General features: G+C 49.6%; 1 protein-coding gene across 1 annotated transcript; it reads left to right on the top strand.

Annotated features, from left to right (window-relative positions):
- Positions 1–16: 16 nt before the first annotated feature.
- Positions 17–19,248, top strand: DESI1 (desumoylating isopeptidase 1). Its single transcript, XM_059401908.1, has 6 exons — positions 17–389; positions 10,958–10,979; positions 11,927–11,996; positions 14,385–14,494; positions 15,165–15,287; positions 16,762–19,248. Exons 1-6 carry the CDS (start codon positions 302–304, stop codon positions 16,850–16,852), a joined length of 504 nt encoding a protein of 167 aa, XP_059257891.1. The 5' UTR covers positions 17–301; the 3' UTR covers positions 16,853–19,248.
- The last annotated feature ends 2,956 nt before the right edge of the window (positions 19,249–22,204 follow it).

Genomic DNA, 22,204 nt, shown 5'->3' on the forward strand with positions numbered 1-22,204 from the left:
CCTCGTCGTCCGTCGGGACGGTAGCACATGCGCAAGAGTGCGTCTCCGCTCCCGCCCCCGCCCCCGCCCCCTCTTCCGCGCGGACCCTGCCCGTCCCGGCTCTGTCACCTCACAGTAGTCGTTGCCGGTGGCGGGCGCGGGGGCGCGTGTAGCGCAGGGCCGCCTTTCCCCCGCCCCTCAGGCCGGGCCTGGGCTCGGTCCCCCCCGCTCCCTCCGCTCCCCTCCCCCGTCGGGTACGGGAAGGTCCAAGCCGCTGCCGGGTGCCTGAGGGACTTCGTGGCAGCCGCCGCCACGGGTCCCGATGGAGCCGCCGAATCTCTATCCGGTGAAGCTCTACGTGTACGACCTGTCCAAGGGCCTGGCCCGGCGGCTCAGCCCCATCATGCTGGGTGAGGGGGCTGGGGGCGGGCAAGAGGGTGCCGGGACGGCCGGCAGAGGTAGGGAGGCCTGGACCACGGCTCGTGGTGGGGACGCGGGGCCCAGAGGATGCAGGAAAGCGCGAGTGGAGAAGGGAGAGGTCTGAGGTTCGGGCCCCTGGAGCGCCACTTTCCCGACTTCGCGTTTGAATCCAGGAGGAAGGGATGGAGGCGAGTCACGCCCTCCCCCTGCCCCCTGCGAGCCGTGGGGTGAGCCGGCGCTGCAGCCCGGCGGCTCCCCTGCCCCACTTCGGGAGCGCTTTACACCCCTTCCTCCACCGAGTGTAGGGGAGATGAGGATGCCTACTGCGCGGTGCCCCTCGTGGTGGAGGGGACACTGCGGAGGTCCCCGGTGGCCCTTAGAGAGCCTTCCCTCCGTGCCAGAAGGACACTCTGCAGTCTCTGGGGTAGATGGGAGTAGGAAGCTAGAGCCGCCCGGGGGCCCAGCCATGGCTCCCAGGTGGAGGTGAAGTCAGGTCTGCTACTGGAGCCCGAACTCGAGTGACAGTGCGGTCTTCTCAACAGTTTTTAAGTTAATTGCTTTTGTCCAGATGGTTAGAAAGCAATTCTAGGGGAGGACTGGATACTGTTGTGTCAGTAAGGGTAGTAAAGGACGTATTTCAGGTGTGCTCCATTAAACGACTTCCCGACCAGAAGAGAACATCAGCCCTAGTTCGCGGCATGTCAAACCTCGTTATAACCCAAATACCGAAAGGTCTCCTCTAACATAGAAGTTGTCGCGTTTGTGATTTCAGTGGATTCTGGGCGGGAAAGGATTCCAGGAATTGAAAAATTGAACAGCTTTGGCAACATCCATTGGAATGGCTAGTTTTTCCTTACTTTTATGGACTCATTAGAGAGTGTTTTAGTTCATCTTGGTAAGACAAGAGGGCCGAAGTCAAGTAACAAGACTACTTGGGAGGCATCTTTTCAATGACCTTGAGTTTCTGGTGTATCATAGTGAGTTGCACTTAATCTCTTAACCCTGGGCCAGTGAGTGGTTACTGATGGTTGGCTTTACCTCAGAATCACCTGGGATGCTTGTTAAAAATACAGATCACTTCACTTTCAACAAGTTTTGGTCAATGGAAGTAGAGAAAACAAAGTTGGAACAGTTCTTTAAATATTCAGTGTGTTTAAAGCAAAGGATTTATACATGCTCCTGTAGACAGGTAATTATCTGGAAGAATACATAAGAAATTGAAACAGTGGTAACTTATGGGAAGGGGAACTTGATGCCAGAGGACGGGAATAGAAGGGAGACTTCACTGTAAACTTTTTGTACCTTTCGAATTGTGTACTGCACACATATATTTATTCAAAATAAGCGAAGTTTTAAATTTATGGATTCTAGAGCCTCGTTACACAGGTACTAAATAAGAATCTTCTGGAATTTTGATCCAAAAATCTGCATTTTAAATAAGCTCTTCTTATAATTGTTATGTAGCCAGGCCATTGTTGGCTAGAAGTTTGGGCCCAGATCACCAGTTGTTAAAATGACTAAGGCAAAGTTGAAAGCAAAACTTACAAAGTCATGGAGGAAGGTGCTAATGGCTAACAGATTACATCAGTCAAGTTCCAACTAAACTTCTTGGAATGGAGCCATTATTTGGTTACTTTGGTCATAGCTATAAATGCCCTTAGGGAATCACTGCTATGTGATTCATTCAATATTTTTTTTTTAAGATTTTGTTTATTTGACAGACAGAGATCACAAGTAGAGAGGCAGGCAGAGAGAGAGAGGGAAGCAGGCAGAGAGCCCGATGTGGGACTCGATCCCAGGACCCTGAGATCACGACCTGAGCCGAAGGCAGCGGCTTAACCCACTGAGCCACCCAGGCGCCCAATAGATTGTTTTTTGAGTCCATGTGTTAAGCTTAACTGAGGACAATATATTGAGCAAAATGTTCACTGCCATCTTGGAGCTGCTCACCGGGGATGTGATAAGTGTTAGGCCATGCAAGAAGCAAACAGGGTGCTGAGATTGAAAGTAACAAGAGAAACCTGACTTTAAGGGTATCAGAAGGAGTGACTTAAGTTGGGAAGTCAAGGATCAAGTAGTAGTCACAGGAGGGTGGTGAGGGAGTTCTAGTGTTCTAGGCATGAGGAAGATCAATCTGCCAAGGCTGGGAGGTAGGATAGAGCCTGGCCTTGTGCTGGAACTGAAAGAAGGCCTTTGTGGAATATCATGGGTGAAGGGAAAACTGCCATAACTGAAGGGGGAGAGCCAGACAGGCCCCCTGCCCCCTCCTTTTTTTAATAGATGAGAAATCTTAGAAGGATCACGGGCAAAAATGGGAACTTCACGAGTTTGGCACATCTGCCCGCAGTGGTATTTCTGAGAACATCACCTTGCCTGCAAACCTAATTCTCTCTTCTCTATCCCTTGTCTCCCATATTGCTTTTATGGCTTTTGCAAAAGTAATGAAAGGATTATCAAAGCTAGTAATCACTACTTTCTAGAGTTAAAAACTTTTGGAAAATGGGCATTGCCATACTGGTTCACCCTGTCCAAACATCACCAACCTTAAAGTTGGGTATATACCAGTGTATTGATTTCCCATTCCCAAATATATTTGAACCTTTAGAAAGTCCACTTGTTTCCTGATTTTTGCTATATGACTTCCAGAAGCATATTAATAGTTTGCATTTGTTGAGAACTTCCCATGAACCACACACTTTTTTTCTGAGTACTTTGTGTGTGTTACAATCCTCACCATAGTTTTGGGAGGTAGGTCCTGTGATTACTTCCATTTTTCATTTGAGGAACCTGAGACATAAGGTGTAAAGAGACTTGCCCCCCCCCTCCCCGCCAAAAAAGAAACTAGCCCCTGCTCACACAGCTGGTAAGTGGCAGGGCTAGGTTATAAACACGAGCATTCTGACTTTCAGGGCTCGTGTTGTCAATCATTTTGTTATATCCGCTCTACTGTGGAACGTGTCCCTTTATAATTTTTCAAGTTTGTAAAAGCATCTTTGGTCAAGTGTTTCAAATTTGGATGAGAAAAGGATCTGCGTTCAGTGTTTCTGTGCCATTCATAATTATGGATTTATGATCATTGCTCATTGCACTCATTTTGCCATATTAAATTAGTGTGGCCTCATCAGTTGTACCTTATTCTTGTTATGATGGTTCCTCATTAAAAGACACCATCTAGGGGTACCTGGGTGGCTGCCTCCAGCTCAAGGCATGATCCCAGAGTCCTGGGATGGAGCCCAGGGTACCTGCTTCTCCCTCTCCCTTTGCCTGCCGCTCTGCCTACTTGTGCGTGTGCTGTCTGTCTGTCTCTCTCTCTCTCTGTGTCGAATAAATAAATAAATAAATAAAATCTTAAAAAAAAAAGACCCCTCTAGCTCTATTATAGTCATGACTGGACTGGAGAAAGCCTAGTGTAATTCCCTTCTCCTCCACTGGAGACTCCACAGTTTTATCCCATCCAGTGTCCAGTCTCTTAGAATAATTGCTTCACATGAAGGTATTTCTGGTCGACTGTCCTTCATTCACCATGAAATGGTCCCAGATTTATCCTTAGCGTTCTAATAGACAGCTGATTATACCTCTTTTTCGTAATATACCATTTGCCCAAGATAATTAGCTATAATAATTATCCTTTAAGTTCCTCCTCTTGATAATTTTGGCTGTTATTTAAATTTCATGACCTTTTTCAGTGCTAAAGGACATAGAGACAAATGCAGAGGTGCTTGGGTTTTTTTTTCAATTGTGATAAGAATACATCATATTTGTTGATTGTTTTCTAATCTAAAGTTTTGTGTGCATGCACGTATCTCAGGGTTATGTTTATTTTTTATTTTTTTCAGAAGCCTATCTCAAAATTGTTCTCAGGTTTAAAGACAGAAGGATATAGAACATATTCATTTCTTGGCAGAATGCAATCTAATGAATATTTGAGATTTTACTTTAGACCCAGTTCTTCGCTTAATTCTGTAATACAAAAAGTAATGAAGTAAAAAACATGAATTCTGAGGGGTGCCTGGGTGGCTCAGTCAGTTGAGCATCTGCATTTGGCTCAGGTCTTAATCCTGAGGGCCTGGGGCTCCCTGCTCAAGGGGCAGTCTGCCTCTTCCTCTCTTTCTGACCCTCCCCCAGCTCCTGCTCTCACTTGCGTGTATGCGCCCCCCGTCAAATGAATAAATAAAAACTTTTTTTTTAAAGAGTTTGTTTATTTGACAGGGATCACAAGTAGGCAGTTGGGGGGGGGGGTAAACCAAGCTCCCCTCTGAGCAGAGAACCTGACATGGGGCTCGATCCGAGGGTCCTGAGATCATGACCTGAGCTATAGGCAGAGGCTTAACCCACTGAGCCACCCAGGCACCCCCTGTTCAGCACATCTTCGCTCTTCAAAAGCTATGCTGCCTGCCATAACACTTCCGCTTGGCCTGGCTAACTTCTGCTCATCCTTGAGTTCTCAACTAACATGTCTCTTTCTCTAGGAAAACTTCCCTGACCCCTACCCCACAAATCTTGGTCACGTGTCCCCAGTATGTGCTCATAACATCCTATGCTCCACTTTAATCGCATTTATCATTCTATTTCATAATTGTTTTCTTTTTTAGAGAGCGAGCACTTGCAAGCAGGGTGGGGTGGCGGCAGGGCAGTGGTTTTGGGGTGGGGGGATCTTAAACAGGCTCCACACTCAGCACGAAGCCCAACGTGGAGCTCAATCTCATGACCCCGAGATAATGACCTGAGCCGAAATCAAGCCAGCTGCTGGGGCACCTGGGTGGCTCAGTCGGTAAGCATCTACCATCTACCCAGGGGTCCTGGGATCGAGCCCTGCATTGGGCTCCTTGCTCCGCAGGGAGCCTGCTTCTCCCTCTCCCTCTGCCTACCGCGCTCTCTACTTGTGCTCTCTATCTCTCTGTCAGATAAATATATAAAATCAAAAAAAAAAAAAAAATTCAGATGCTTCACTGGCTAAACCACCCAAGCACCCCTGTAATTGCTTATTTCCTCATCAGTGTTCACACACCCCCAGAACTGGACTGGAAGCTCCACTGTGGGCAAGAACTCTATGGATTTATCCAGAGTCTAGCACCGTGACCGGTGTTCAGTAAATATAGCCTAGCTGAATGGCGGAATGTTGCAGACATACCTCAAAGCATTGCAATAAGGCCTGACTAATGAAAACAAGCAAGAGTTAAAGGGAACTCTCTCAGTACTGAGGAAAAGAACTCCTAAGTCAGTTATTTTATACGAGGAAAGAATCCTGTACTGACTCCAAGGAATCCTAGCATTGGAATACCAAGTAGTTTTAAACCTACTTTTTTAAAAAAATTAAAATACCCTCTCAGTTGTTTGGGGTGCCTGGGTGGCTCAGTGGGTTAAGCCTCTGCCTTCGACTCAGGTCCTGATCTCAGGGTCCTGGGTTCGAACTCCGCATCGCATTGGGCTCTGTGCTCAGCAGGGAGCCTGCCCCCCCTACTCTTTGCCTGCCTCTCTGCCTACTTGTGATCTTTCTCTGTGTCAAATAAATAAAATCTTAAAAATAAATAAAGTAAAATAAAATACCCTCTCAGTTTTTAACAATGTACTGCATTTGATTTTGTGATAACCTTTCTTTGCCTAAAGGAAGGGAAAGCCCTGCCAATAGCCTTTTATTTTTCTTTACAATATTGGCACAGAGGCCCACTTACATTATACAAATGTTTCCTTTTACCTCTTTCCCACCTAGATTCAATATTTATCCTGTGGCCCCAGAGAAGAGCAAGCTGATTTTGTAAGTTACATTAACCCCTTCATGTGGCTGGTAATCTGGCAGATGCTGAGCCAACCAGCAGGTTAAAGCATTGCCAGCTGGGCGCCTGGCTGGCTCAGTGGGTTAAGCTGCTGCCTTCGGCTCAGGTCATGATCTCAGGGTCCTGGGATCGAGTTCCACATTGGGCTCTCTGCTCAGCAGGGGGCCTGCTTCCTCCTGTCTCTCTGCCTGCCTCTCTGCCTACTTGTAATCTCTGTCAAATAAATAAATAAAATCTTTAAAAAAAAAGAAAAGAAAAGAAAACATTGCCAGTTAAGGGCGCCTGGCTGGCTTAGTGGGAGGAGCGTGCCACTCAATCTCAGGGTTGTGAGTTCGAGCCCCACACTGGGTGCAGAGTACTAAAAATAAGTAAATAAACCTAAAAAATGTTTTAATATATTAAAAAAGCATTGCCAAATAAAACCACTATCAAGGGCTTCCTAGCTGGCTCAGTAGGTGGAGCATGTGGCTCTTGATCTCGGGGTTGTAAGCTTAAGCCCTACATTTGGTGTAGAGATTACTTAAAAATAAAATCTTGGGGGCGCCTGGGTGGCTCAGTGGGTTAAAGCCTCTGCCTTCAGCTCAGGTCATGATCCCAGGGTCCTGGGATCGAGCCCCACGTTGGGCTCTCTGCTCCGCGGGGAGCCTGCTTCCTCCTCTTTCTCTCTGCCTGCCTCTCTGCCTACTTGTGATTTCTCTCTCTGTCAAATAAATAAAATCTTAAAAAAAATTTTTTTTAAATAATAAAAAATAAAATCTTAAAAATAAATAAATACACTATCAATAATACTGCATGTTAACTGGAATTAAAACAAAATAAATAAGAACACTATCATTAGAGGAATATGGGAGGTGAGCTAGGTCTGCATTTATACCGGTGACCTAATGCTACTTGCACAGAGCCCCGTGCTGCCCCATCACCAAACAGACATTTGCTGAACAGCAGCAGGATTCCAGGGGCTGATCTCGAGCCTGTCCTGCAATCAGCGTGTATGTCTATGTGCCACCCGTGCCAGGATGCAGTATTTTCTCCTTGGCTTTTGTATCCTAACTCACCTCTTTCACAGTCAGTGAAATGCTGACTAATGCAGACCTCACTCTGCATTCTTTGTTACTCTTGATGGAAACAGGACTGATATCCCTGCCTTCCATTTGTTTTCATGTGCATACTTCATAGCCCTTGAAATCCGTGCCCTAGATGCTCCAGCAAGCTTGGAGACATGCAGGCATCTGACCCACCCACTCTTGGGCCTGCTGACGAAATCCTAATGGGAAAATAATCTGCTTCTCTCTAGTGTGCTAATATCCACTGAGCCTAATTCATGTTCCAAAATGGCCCTGTGACCTAATTCAGTCTCAAATCATCATCTCCTACTCACTCCCGCCCCAGTGTGGCCAACAAAAAAAAATATTTTTTTAAGATTTTATGTATTTATTTGACAGACAGAGATCACAAGTAGGCAGAGAGACAGGCAGAGAGAGGAGGAAGCAGGCTCCCTGCTGAGCAGAGAGCCCCATATGGGGCTCCATCCCAGGACCCTGGGATCATGACCCAAGCTGGAGGCAGAGGTTTAACCCACTGAGCCACCCAGACGCCCCTGGCCAACAAAATTTTTAAAAATCAGTTTAGTTCCACTTTCCAATGGCTGTCACTTGACAGAGGAGACCGTGGTCCTTGTTCTTTTCCTCCCAAGGACAGGCTGCTGAGCCACTGCCCTTATGTTTCTCCCTGAACTGCTCCAACGAGTACATTGGCGTATCGTGGTTTCTCCTCCTTGCTTTTATGCCAGACAAACCATGCCTCTTTATTTACCTGTTTGTAAAATGATGTTAATAAATATTTGCCCTACTCCACCGCATAAGGATGTCGTGAGAATAATGATAACTGAGAGTAAGGATCATAAAGGATGTACGTCTGCGGAAGCTGCCTTTGAGGACGCTTGTCCCAAGTGGGTGACCAGTGCCGTGCAGCCTCCAGTCTGTTTCTCAGCCACCTCTGTGGGATTTCAGCTCAGTTTGGATAAGGGCAGAGCCTGCCCCACCGTCTAGGGAGCTACCTCAGAAACCCCAGCCTGAATCCCTCTGTCTGTCTGGGCTTTGTGGGCCAAAGTAGCAGGTCTCTTAGTGAAAAGCACACTAGTCTCCTAACTGAAGGAGAGACAGAACTCTGCTACATTTTCTTTTCCTTGTTACTGCATTTAGCCTGGCCACACTAACAGGGAATGAAATGTTTGTATTGAAAATAGACACAGTATTTCATGTTAATTCCCTACATACTGAAATCTCTTCTTAGATTTTACAACCAATCCTAAGGTAAATTTTATCTTTTGGAGGTCTTTACCTTTCTCCCCAAGGCCGTTGAACCTAGTATAGTCTCCATGTATCAAAATTCTGGGTACCATACACTGTGATGCTGTATTTTATTTTATTGTTTCAAGAGGGGAGGAGGAGTAGGGGTAGGGAGAGATCTTAAGAGACTCTCCGCTGAGGACAGAGCTGTTGCAGGGCCCAATCTCAGGACCCTGAGATCAGACCCTGAGCTGAAATCAAGAGGTGGACGCTTAACCCACTGAGCCACCCAGGCGCCCCTACAGTTCTTTTACAAGATGTAGATGTCTTTTAAAAAAACATGGATCCAGGGGCACCTGGATGGCTCAGTGAGTTAAAGTCTCTGCCTTTGGCTCGGGTAATGATCCCAGGGTCCTGGGATCGAGCCCCTCATCTGAGCGGGGTAAGTCTCTGCTCAGCAGGGAGCCTGCTTCCCTCTCTCTCTCTGCCTGCCTCTCTGCCTACTTGTGATCTCTGTCTGTCAAATAAATAAATAAAATCTTTAAAAACAATATATAAAAATAAAAACATGGATCTGATCGAGGCACTCTACAGCCTAACAACCACAAATGCCCCCCCAGTGTAGGGCAGCCTTCTGTCCGGGCTTACCCTACTTTGCTGGTGCCTCTGCTAGCCGCTTTCCCTCCTGTCACCATCACTGCACTCTTTTCTCTAACCTGTCTTTATCACAACTGTGCATTTGCACATATTCACTCCGGCAGAAAGGTCCACTCCTGCCCCTACTTGTTCCCTGGTTGAATTGCTGCTTATAAAGTTTCCTTATCTTTATTATATATAACATCTTATTTTTAGCACTCTGTAATTATACCGCTCTATAATGAGAGCCTATCAACATTGTATTTTACTTAGTTATGTGTGTGTCTCTCTTTCCATTTGACTTTGGGCTCCTTACAGGCAGGAGAATGATCTGTTCATATTTTCATTTCCATACCTAACATCATTTCTGCCATGTGGAGGTATAGAATACATCTGGATTGACTATTCAGATGGATGGCGTTGTCAAGTTTTGCTCTGTCATTTCCTGAAGGATTTCACCTCACATATGCTCAATGAAGAAATGGATAATAGCCTTTTTATACCATTGTTCTGTTGTCTCTGTATGTGAGACAAAGAAATTAAAAAGGCAAAGTTGGGGCACCTGGGTGGCTCAGTGGGTTAAAACCTCTGCCTTTGGCTCTGGTCATGATCCCAGGGTCCTGGGATCGAGTCCCAAATCGGGCTCTCTGCTCAGTTGGAAGCCTGCCTCTCCTTCTCTCTCTCTGCCTACCTTTCTGCCTGCTTGTGATCTCTGCCTGTCAAATAAATAAATAATTTTTTAAAAAATATTTTATTTATTTATTTGACAGACAGATCACAAGTAGACAGAGAGGCAGGTAGAGAGAGAGGGAAGCAGGCTCCCTGGTGAGCAGAGATCCCGATGTGGGGCTCGATCCCAGGACCCTGAGATCATGCCCCAAGCTGAAGGCAGAGGCTTAACGCACTGAGCCACACAGGCGCCCCTAAATTTTTTTAAAAATAAATAAAGTTTAAAAAGTAAAAATAAAAAGACAAAGTTGAATTTACCCTGAAGGGGGAAAAAAAAGCAGACACAAAATTCGGGGACATCTGTACCATTGTTTTTTATCTTGCATTCTAGTTAACACAACATAACTGTATCAGGACCTAAGGACCTTATTGGAGGAGAAATGCATTCCTAGAAAGTCTCCCAAAAGGTTTTTAATAGGTTATTCTGGGTGGTTTTTTGTTTTTAAGATTATTTATTTCAGAGAGGGAGGGAGTTTTGTTTTGTTTTGTTTTGCCTCAAGGGAGAGAAATTCTTCCCCCAACTCAAAGATTTTTTTTTTTTTTTTAAGATTTTATGTACTTATCTGACAGAGAGGAAACAGAAGCAGAGAGAGTGGGGGAGAAGCAGGCTTTCCGCAGAGCAGAGAGCCCATTGCGGGTCTCATCCCATGACCCTGGGATCATGACCCAAGTATAAGGCAGATACCTAACGACTGAGCCACCCAGGCGCCCCCACCCAAAGATTGATTGACTGATTGATTGATTGATTTTGAGAGAGACAGCCGGAGAGGGAACACAAGCAGGGGGGGAGTGGAGAGGAAGAAGCAGGCTTCCCGCTGAGCAGGGAACCAGATGTGGGACTCTATCCCAGGACCCTGGGACCATGACCTGAGCCAAAGACAGAGGCTTAAGGACTGACTCACCTAGGTGCCCCAAGGGAGAGAAAGTCTTAAGCAGACCCTGCACTCAGTGCAGAACTCAATCCTATGACCCTGAGATCATGACCTGAGCTGAAACCAAGAGTCAGACACTTAACCGACTGCGTCACCCAGGTGCCCCCTGGGTTACTCTGGGTTTGGGTGATGGTCTGAATTTACTCAGGCTGAGAGGAGTCTGATCCCAGAGTGGCTAAATCTCTTCTTTTCTCCACAGGGAAACAACTGGAAGGCATCTGGTAAGTTGGGTGGGACTCTACATGGATTGGCTAGTTTCTGAAACAAAGCAGTACCTGTGCGTTTCAGGTCTCTGTAGCTTCCAGCTTGAAACCGAGCACTCCCTGCCATCAAACTTCTGACTTCTAAAGCAGTGGTGGTTCTCAGCCAGCGGTAATCTTGTGCCCTGACTCTCACCCCAGGGACATTTGGCAGTGTCTAGAGACATTTTTGATGGGTGGGTAGAGGCCGGAGTTGCTGCTGTAAACACCCTACCATGCACAGGACAGCCGTTACAACAAAGAATTATCCAGCCCCCAAAAATAGCAGTGGTGCTGGGGTTGACCCTGCTCTAAAGAAAGGCAGGATGATGTTGTGCCCACCCGCCCAACCAAGGCTTTCTAACTACAGAAGTCTCAAGGGCCCCACATGTCTGTCTTGAAACTCGTCCACTTTGGTGCCTCTGTCCTCGATCCTTCCCTGTTGGACAAGATGGTCGCTGGGTTCTCAGTTCCATGAAGGAGGAAACCATAGGTCAACTAACAGTTTCTCAGTGTCAGGGTGAATCCAGGGCCTCCCCTCTGCTGACATGATCTATAGCAGCGGTTCTCCAGGAGGACAGTTCTGCCCCCAAGAACAATCCAGACGAGTGCCTGGAGACAGGTTTGGTTGTCACAGCTGGTGGGGATGGGGTGCTCCTGGCATCCAGTGGGGGGAGGTCAGGATGCTGCTAAACTTCTAGAATACACAGGACAGCCCCCCAGTCAAGAGTTCTCCAGCCCCAAATGTTAGTAGTGCCAAAGATGAGAAACTCTGTAGGATATTTATGCCTTTGGTTAGTTACATAAGGCTGTTGACCTTGTAAGTCCTATCCTTGGGCAGAAATTACTCTCCTTCCAGTGGGGTATTTGCTTTTTCCCAGACCAGTTTTAAGTTTTCTGGCTTACCGACTCACTTCTCTGCATTGCAGGCACACCTCCATAGTTGTGCACAAGGATGAGTTCTACTTCGGCGTTGGTGGTATCTCCAGCTGTCCCCCAGTGAGTGGCTTCCCTCACACCCTTCCCCGTCTCAGGTCCCTGGGGTCCCCACTCTGTATGTCTGGCTTTTAGCCCAGTGGATGTTGGCCTATGACATAGTTCCTCCTAACTACCTTAAGACTCAGCTCAAGAACGCCCTTCCCTAGCTTCCTCTCTGCTCCCTTGGCATTTGGGGGTCCCTCTGGGTCCCACCGAGTGTGATACGGTAGATGAACCAACCGTTCCTGAGTCTCTGCAGGGAGCTGTGTGTCAGCTCCTTGTGACCTGAGACTGTGTCTCGCCCTCTGTCCCCATCACCAGCTCAGTGCCTAGCTCATAGTAGGAACTTAGCCAGTGGTCATCTGAAGGATGAGGGCTCAGAGAGGTAAAATGTGTTGCCCCAAGTTATAGGGCCAGTAATTAGCACCAGGGTATAAGTCAGGACTCTGCCTCTAAAGTCCATGCATCTTTCCAAGAAATTCCTCTCCGAGCTATCTAAGGGTTTTCACAGGAGGTAGTCAAACAAAGACCAGGCAACCATTCATTTTGGTACTCATAAATGGAAAGGCATTTTGATTTCTTCCTCTCACCAGTTCGCCACCTTCTCTAACAAATCCTTCATGAAGCCCAGTTAATTCCACCTTGTAAATGTATCTTAAGTCAGTCTCTCTCTCTTCATCTCTTTCCCTGTTTCCAGAGCTTTCACCTTCGTCCATGCCACCCTCACAGCTAGCCTGGACCTCAGAAGTACCTCTGCTCCCCCTCCGTCAGGACTCCCCCCCGCCCCCCAGGGGGCGAGGTGATCTTTTCCAAAATGAAAATCTGATCGTGGCATTCCCCTGTTTCTGTCAGAACTCCCCCTACTGCTCTTGGAATAAAACCCAGCAAGCTTAACCTGGCCTCTGGGCCCTCTCTGATCCGGTCTCGGTCTCCAGCTCTGCATGACCTTTTCAGGTGGTGCCTTTTCCCACCCCCACCCCCTTCTCACTTCTGGAACATTCCATGGACATTGGAACCTAAGCTCTCACTTAGCTCTCACTAAACTCTCACTCCTAAGCCCACCTCCCTGATCCTTCACCTGGTTCTGCCTCTCCGTCCTTCAGATCTGAGTTCAGTGTTAGTCTCTCAGGCAAATCTTCCCAAACCCATCCGACTGGAAAGGTCCCCTGCCGTACACACTGGTGGTGCTCTGTATTTTTCCAGTAAGACCCTTATTGCAGCTCATAATTATGCATTGGTTTATGGGATTTTTTTGGTCTGCCTTCCTGCTAGACTATAAGCTCCATGAGGTCAGGGATCTCATCTGTTTTGTCCCCATCATACCCCAAGTGCCTAGCGTAAGGCCAGCATCTAGTAAGTTCTCAATGCGTGTTTGTCATATGAGTGAACGATAGGGACTCAACTAGTGACCTTTCAGTCTTTACAATTCTGAGACCATTATTCTTGGACCACCATAGTTACCCTGCTCGCCACGCTTTCCCCCGTGCCTAGAACAATTTTAGTATATGTGCTGCCGAAGTGAGCACCCCCCGTGCCTAGAACAATGTCACGCACACAGTAGGTGCTTAATAGCTGTTGCGTGAATGAATGATCTTTTCTAGGAGCTCTGCTCAGGAGTCCTCTCCCTTACTTCCCCAGCCCCTTCCCAGCTCTGTCCTCCCCAGTGATCTGTTGCTTCACCCTTGGCCGGTTTCCCCCTTGGCCTCAGTCTCTCCTTTGGTCTGCTGTGGCAGTCTGTTAACCCATGGCAGAGGGTTTTCTGTAGGCCTTCCATGGCCCATTAACTCCCTTGCCTGGGGAACCCTATCACCATTATTAGATTATCTTCACAGATCAAAATAGAGCTGAGCTGTGAAAGTATTTGCCAGCCCACCAGATCGCTCAAGAGTCCTTCACATTTTCCCAGTCTTCCCAGGGATATCAAGTGTGTCACAAGAGAAAACTGGCTGTAGACACTTAAATGTAGGCCTAGAAAGATGGCCTGTCAAGTGCTAGCCATTTCTGAATATCCTGTTGTGCCCTTGGGATCAGGCATGTTGGAGACAAAGGGAGACTTCAGGTTCTGGATTTCTTTTTTTTTTTTTGGATTTCTATTTTTTTAATCAACCAGATGAGTAGATAGCATAAGGGGTCCAACCGGCCAGAGACTTGGCTTCCCCAGGCCCCGCCAGAAACCAGCAGCCCAGCTTCTTAGCCACATGGCCAGCACGTGGCAGTGGAGAGTTGACGGGAAGCTCTTAAACCATTGCAGCCTGATCCGATAGGATATAACACTCTTCGTCTGCCCTGAGTGCTCTGAAAGTTAAACGTTGTTGGAACAGAGCGTTGGTGGCCTTCCATGGGAAGCCACATGAAAAAAATTCAGTGGAGATAGTGACTTAATGACTTTCTTTGGGTTGGCTCTTTTAGGGAGGGACATTGCTTGGGCCCCCAGACTCTGTGGTTGATGTGGGGAGCACGGAAGTCACAGAAGAACTCTTTCAGGAGTACCTCTCCTCCCTGAGGGAGTCTCTGTTCCGGTGAGTGGAGACACGGGCGGTGGTTAGTCAGGTCTGTCCCCCGACTAGATAACAGGCCCTGGAGGGCAGCCACCAGCTCACATCCTCTAGCGCACTCAGCACAAGGTCTGGCCCAGAATTGGCTGAATACATTTGAAGAGAAGGCAGTTCTGCCCCCAAGGAGAGCTCAGCATTGCTCCAAGGCTCGTAGTCCATCTGAGCCTACCTTCTGCCAGAACTCTGAGGGCAGGGCTATTTATTCCTCCCGACTCAAATCAGCAGCTGCTGCTCGCAGCCCGTACCGGGCAAGTACCTTGTCCTGGGAAATCAAAAACAGGGTTTGTGGAGGGGTTGGGATGATACGCAACCCTGAGTAGGTTCTCTCTTCAAGAAGCTTTAATCCGCGGTTGTAAACGTTCAGCTGTAACCCTTGAGCTCTGCTTTGGTGAATACAAAGATTCTCCTGAAACAGTAGAGGAGCCATACATTTTTATTTCCTCCTTCCCTTAAAAATTGGGGTCTTAGAGTCCCCGGTGGCAAATCCAGCAGCCCTTGGGAGTGTAAGAGAGAAGGAGAATGCCAGGGCTCGGACTCAGCTGTGCTCGCCATGCCGTTACTTTGGTTGAGTTGTTGCACATACGTGCTCGCTGCCCCTCTGATCTGTTCTCTAAACCTTTCCCACAACGCGCAGGAGAGAGTCCTACAATGTCTTTGAAAACAACTGTAACACCTTCACCAACGAAGTGGTGCAGTTCCTGACTGGGCGGAAGATCCCTTCTTACATCACCGACCTTCCCTCTGAAATTCTATCCACGTAAGTGGCCTTGGTCTCTGGCCCTGCCCTTGAAAGCCCTGTTCACGGTCCGTGCGTGGGTCTGGCCCACGTGTGCCCTCCCTGGCTCTCACCGGAATCCTCCCGTGGGAGGTGCGCCCTGTTGTGATGGCACCTGCCAGCAGGGGCCGCCACCATCCCCTCAGTCCCTGGTCCCCGCCTGTGCGACCTTCACCCCCCCTGGAGTTGGACCTGCTCTGCCCTGGCTGGAGTGCAACCACAGGACTTAGGAACCCGCTCGAATCTAGCTAGGGCACTGACACACCATCCAGGCATCTGTCTGCCATGTTGGTCATGAGGCAGGCCCCTCCCCAGAAGCACATGAATATAAAACACTTTTACATGGACAAGCTAAGAATAGATCGGAGCATTAGTATGGTGGCTTAGTCTGTAAATGTCATTTATTGGTCTTGCTTCCTCTGTACTGTGAGCTCTTTGAGGCCCTCAAAGACAACTTCCTCCTGGCCTTTGTAGCACCCGGTCAGCCCTCCCATCTGATGTAGTCGTCCCAGTCTCAACTGTCCCCTAAAAGGGCCCGCACACCCAAACCCATCATACCCTTCCCTATCTTGGCTGTGGAATATGTTAAGGCAGCCTCTACCCACTCCAGGACCCTGTCCCACCTGCTGACTCTGACTCAGTTTCTCCTGAACTGGGGCCCTGTCCACCAGAGGTCCTGACAGGTTTAGCAGGCTCGGCAAGGTGAGGTGTTTTCCGCACGTGGGTAGGAACCCCTCAGGAAAAACTCGCAGAGGAAACAGGACTGTTGTGTCCTGGTGGGGAGAGCCCTCCCGGGCCTGGCCCTCCCTGCGTGTACTTCAGTGGGTGTGTTGAACCCCGAGGTAGTAAGCGTTGCTAAGGGATCTGGGTTATGGGGCCCTAAGCAAGTAGAAGCAGCTGGAATGTTCTTGCTGCTGTTATTTGATGCGTGGAGTTCCAGGACTTATCTGGTTTAGGGCTGATATATCTTAGTTTCATCTGCTTATGCTCGAGAATGCTTCATCCCCTTCAAATCTGGACTTGATTTTCAAAAAGGGCACTGTCCACTGAAGAAAAAGAAGGCCAGTAACTGAGATGTGTCATGGGTCCCTGATTTAAGGTCGTAGGAATTTTGGAAAATCTCTCAGACTCCGATATTGGCAATGTTCTGGTACAGAAAGGTCAGAAAGCTCTAGTTCCCTGTGTGTCGCCAGCCCGTTCAAGCCACCGAGCTAACCAGAATCTAGCAGTGAGGTACTGAGATGGCAGCGTCTACTGAGGCAGGGACCCCAAGGGTAAAAGGGCGGAGCAGGCTGTCTCAAGAGCCCCCCTGATGACGTCACTTGCGGGACAGGTGACAAAACTGAATGAGGCTGTGCTGTCCTTCTTCCTGGTTGGTGGCACCCCTGCCCCCTGGGCGCAGCTGTGACGGTCTGCACCCAGCCCACCCCAGCCCCTGGGTCTCTTTTCTCCACAGGCCCTTCGGACAGGCCCTACGGACCTTCCTGGACCCCAGGATTCAGCCTCCTGAAGGGAGCCCTGTGGGCCCACCCAACGGCCAAAGCTAACAGGACTGCATGGGACCGCCCTGCCTCACAGGGGCTTTTCCTTTTTAAACAAAACAAACCCTACCAGATTTCTATTTTATAATTTTACATCAGAGCTAACAACCAGGGGACGGCTTTTTAAATTTCCCAGGGAAGGATGTCATCAGGCTGCATGTAGGACAATGCTGCTAAGAAACAGAACAAAATGCCATCCCTTCTAATAGTATTATACTAATTTATTAAGGCTGTCTTGTCTGTGAGTTCACTTCTGACGCTGCTTCCTGAGCGTCCTCTGCACTGGAGAAAGGGAGGGGGTTTGTTTCAGCAGAAGGCAGGAGGCACAGTTTGGGGGAGCCCCGACCTAGCACCTCTTTCCACAGACCGCCCGTGCTCTACCCAGGTTGTCACCACCTGGGAGACCCAGGTGAGTTTTACGACATCTGTGAAGCACCAGTTGCGACATCCCAGAAGCAGTGACTCTGGTTTTTAAATGAACCAAAGGACTTGGTGCACCTGAGACCACTCTCAGGAAGACTGACCCAACCCAAGTGAACTCTGTAGCCACAACCTCTCTTACCGTCCCTCCCTACCCCAAGCAAGGCCACAGGGCCAGGCCTAGAGCGACCAGAACCCTCAGGATCGAGGGAGAGTGACAGCAGGTGTCAGGCCAGAGAGTACAGGATAAAGCCATTCTTCCTTCCACCTACCGATTGCCAATCCTCTGACATCAATTTTGGAGAAGCTGCCTAGCTGCCCGCGGGCTGCTCTTCCTCGGCGTAGCTGGCCTGTCCCGGTGGAGGTTTGGGCTGGAGTGCCAGAGACCCAGGCCTTTTGTCTACAAGTAATAATGTAGGTTATTTGCAGTCACTGTACCCCCCTCCAGTGCCCAAACCAATAGGCAATATTCGGCCAGGGACCAAGGAGGAAGAACTCCTGCTCTAGGAAACTATCCCTGATGTAGAAAGAGTAATAATGCAGAATTAAGGTGGCAAGAAAATTGTGAATTGTTTCCAATAGAGATTTTTTACATTATCCTCAATGTGTTTTGAAGGCACATGTTATTTCCGTTTTCGTTAGGACTTTAAGGATGCATTGTTGAGAGCCTGCCTGGGCACCTTCCTAATGAGCCGCTGCAGGAGCTTATAGGGAGGAACAATCTGGACGTTTCTTCTCTGGAGAGGCTCTCCGATTCCTTTTTTTCACGTGCCTCTCTTAAGTTTGGGGCAGTGAGTGTGGCAAAGGGATGTAGAACTGCCGGGTCCCTGAGTCCCAGCCCTGGCATCTGTGGGCTGCTCCCGCCACAGCTCCTGCCTCTCCTCAGACTTGAATTATGTTCTCTTTCCTTGGGTCTGGCCCGTAGCAGGTGCCTTTGCTTTTCAGAAAGCTGCTGCTCATCTCTGGCCTCATCCCCTCCTGTCTCTGCCATTAGTCCTAGCAGTTGGCACCATGGGGGTCTCAGCTAGAGGAAAAGATGGTTTTCTCCCTTAGTGTTGGTCTGTGACCTGACCAGGGGCACCTCCACAGTGACCAGCTTTGATGTTAAGGGTCATTTTGGAGAGCAGAAACCAGCAGAGACTGTACTTAATGTGGACCTACTGGCAGAATTGGGCTCATGGAGAATGGGTTTCAGGCTGGATTTCTCCCTCCCAGGAGGGCAGCTTGTTGGTGGAGGCCTTCGCCCTGCCTCCCGCCCAGTTTCTCTCCTATTCCGGCTTGCCTCGCCTAGCCCTCTCGTCCAGGCTTCTGCTCCAGACCTCTCCTCCCAGAACTCTCAGCTCTATCCAGAGGGCACTGGGCAACACAGGCTCCACCCCCTTCTCCCCCATATCCAGGCTCAGCTGGCTTCACTCCTAATAGCAGTCACTCCAGGCCCAGGAGAAGTTAGCCAAAGTGCTACCCTGAGAGACTGAGTCACTCGGTTCATTGAAAGCCCCCTCCATGCCCAGCAGCCATTTGTGCCAATGCCTGTGCCCTGGGGATTGTGGGGTCTTCTCAGAGCTCTCCAGGAAGCCCAGCTCTCTCTCCCCATCCAAGGCCCCCTGTCACTCATTTTGGAAGCCTAGGCTCAGGCTACAACCGCTAACCCCATCCTCACATGTCTTGGTCAATCCCAGAACCCCAGGAGCAGGCTCATTGTGACCAGCTAGCTCCACACGGGTGTGCGAGGCGAGCAGAGCAAAAACTGAACCATGTGTGTAATCGTATCACACGGCGGACACCTCCATGGAGGCCCATTGGTTTAAAGGGACAGGGAAAGAGGACGGATGAGACCATCACCCCTCCCCAAAATAAAGCTGTACCTTTGAGATTCCTTTTCGCCCTTAAAGTCAAACTACTAATAACTGTCTTGTATGGAGGTGTTTGCTGGTTTCTTTGGTGTTTTTTCTAATGCAATAAACTCATTTCTGCCTGCCGCATTTGTGTAGTGCCTCAAGGTCACGGTACGCGTCCAACATAGCCAGGCTTCTGTCTGCCTCTGAGCTTAACCTTGCTGAGTCTGGATAGTCTGCCTTTGCTTGGTCGTAAGCCTTATGGATAAGAAGTGACACTAGCAGGGAAGAACGCATGACTTTCATCATTGGTTTACAAAAATGGGGAAAAGGGGACGCCTGGGTGGCTCAGTTGGTTAAGCGGCTGCCTTCAGCTCAGGTCATGATCCCAGCGTCCTGGGATCGAGTCCCACATTGGGCTCCTTGCTCGGCAGGGAGCCTACTTCTCCCTCTGCCTCTGCCTGCCTCTCTGCCTGTGCTTGCTCCCTCTCTCTCTCTGACAAATAAATTTTTTTTTTAAATCTTAAAAAAAAAAAAAAAAATGGGGAAAAGGCCCAGAGAGAATATCACTTGCCCAGTGTCACCTTGTGACCCATGGTAGAATAAGACTCAGAGCCCCATCTGCTGGCCCCAGCTTCAGAGCTCTTCCCGAGGACATGCGCCATCAGAGGACATCCGACCTCACCGAGAAGTGTTCTCTTCTGGTTTCATTTTGGCTATCGGCTGTGTCTGCGGCCCTAAGGCTCTCTCCCCACCTTGCTACCGTGACCTCACTGAACAAATCAGGGTGGGTAGAGAGCTCTCTGGAGCGGTACTCGCCCACTTTGAGCCAGCACATTCCACAGGCTGAGCCTGTGCTAGGTGCTTTAGCATGCGACAGACTTGAGATGTGGTTACGGGTCTCCTGTTACAGCTGGGGAGACAGGTGCGGATACCCATGTGGCCCATGGCTGAGCCCTGGAGTCTCGGTCATGTGTTCTCACCGCCACACCCGTGAGACCTCACTGTTGAGGCATTGAGTCTTTCCAGCACGCTAGCTGGAGAAGACGGTTCTGGCTCCCCAGAGGACACACAGAGTAGGTGGCTTTGGCTGGTCTTGTTTTCTCCCCCCACCCCCCACCCCGTGGTGGCTGGCATGTTCAGAGGCAGGAGTCCTTAAGAGTGCCTGCTCCGAGATCACGTAGCCCGAGCATATATGAAGCCGCACTGGGCTCTGGGCTGGGGGTACGGTGGTGAGCAGGACCAACAGGGCCCCCGCCTGGCAGGGATTCTATTCTGGGGAGGTTGGGAGACAGAAAGGGGAGAGAAGTTTGGTCATCTGAGGTGGCACAGCCCTGGGGAGGAATTAAAACCAGGTGGCAGCAGAGTACGTGAATGGGGGGAAGCCCTGTGACAAGGCGATGTATCAGCTGAGGCCTAACTGACAAAGGACAGATGTGACAGAACATTCCGGGCAGAGGGAGCAGCAAGTGTAAAGAACACTGGAAGGACTGAAGGAGACCGGAGTGGCTGGAGCCTGAGAGCCAAGGCGTTGGTGGAAGGTGTGGAGGCCGGAGAGCCTGGTGGGTCAGATGGTGCCAGGCCCTGTAGGTCAGAAAATGACACACTCGATTTGCTGTGTTGAGAACAGACTGGGGGGTGGGGGGGCACCTGGGTGGCTCAGTGGGTTGAAGCCTCTGCCTTCAGCTCAGGTCATGATCTCAGGGTCCTGGGATCGAGCCCCGCATCAGGCTCTCTGCTCAGCGGGAGCCTGCGTCCCCCTCTCTCTGCCTGCCTCTCTGCCTACTTGTGATCTTTCTCTCTGTCAAATAAATAAAAAATTTAAAAAAAAAAGAACAGACTGGGGATGTGGTGGTGTGAGAGGCAGCAGAAAACCAGGGAGGCGGGTAGTGCCGGAGTCAGGGAAGAGGAGGTATGTTGTGTATCAGCTGAGGGCCCGGAGAGAAGCCCCCGCCCCCCCGCCGCCGCTGGTTCCCGGGTATTCAGAGCGCAGGGAGGGAATGGGCCGCTCCAGAGACAGGAATGGTCAGAGCTTCAATGACTACAGAGCCAGTCAGCCTCTTGCCCTGAGTCCATGAGCTTTGATGGAGCTACTCCAGCTTTGCTCTGGGGTGTGCTTAAAGTTCTTAATCTGTTTTTCCCAAAATGAATTTTTTGGGGGGGGGGGTTTACAAGATAATCTATATTTAAAAAATGTAAGCGACCAATGAAAGTACAAAGACGAGGGGCGCCTGGGTGGCTCAGTGGTTTAAGCCGCTGCCTTCGGCTCAGGTCATGATCTCAGGGTGCTGGGATCGAGTCCCGCATCGGGCTCTCTGCTCAGCGTGGAGCCTGCTTCCCTCTGTCTCTCTCTGTCTGCCTCTCCATCTACTTGTGATTTCTCTCTGTCAAATAAATAAATAAATAAAATCTTTTTTAAAAAAATAAATTAAAAAAAGAAAGTACAAAGACGAGAGGAAAGAGTCATCCGAGATTCCGTCATCCTACGGGACACTGGATTTTGTGAACATCTCTGCCCATGTTTCTGTGGGTTTGAGGACCTGCTCTGTGCTGCCTGCCTTTGTTCTCTCCCAGCATGTCGTGAGGACCTGTGAGGCCCCGGAAGGTAGGAGGAGAACCATTGAGAAGGGAGAGAGGGTGCCTGGTGGTGGTATTGGATGGAGGAAGCTCTAAGGAGTGGACATTCCAGCAAAGTTCCCCAAAGCTTGAGGGAACCAGTAGGTAAGAGTAGGCCACTCGTGGGGGCAGGACCTGCCCCGGCGTGGGAAGATGGTGGAGGAGGATGTCCACCCAGGCTGGCGGGTTGGACCATGAGACCCATGGTTCCTCAAGCTCAGAGGGGCTCTGGCCTGAGAGGGCAGCAGAGAACCCAGGAGGGGCCTGGTATATCTCTGAATGCGAGCGCCTTGACCATGGAGCCCAGCTCCTTTGGGAGGGGGCGGGGGTTGTGGGACTGGTTCTGGTCTGAAGGGTTGCCTGGGAGCCCCAGAGTCCCCTGCAGAGATCTCTGCTCCACAGACTCCCCCCGCCCCGCCCCCATGCCGCCCCTGGAGAGAGCCCCTACAAGGTCACGCTGCAGGGAGAGAGATGGGCACCAGGGGGC

The sequence above is a fragment of the Mustela nigripes genome, chromosome 6 (assembly GCF_022355385.1).
Source record: "Mustela nigripes isolate SB6536 chromosome 6, MUSNIG.SB6536, whole genome shotgun sequence".
NCBI lineage: Eukaryota > Metazoa > Chordata > Mammalia > Carnivora > Mustelidae > Mustela > Mustela nigripes.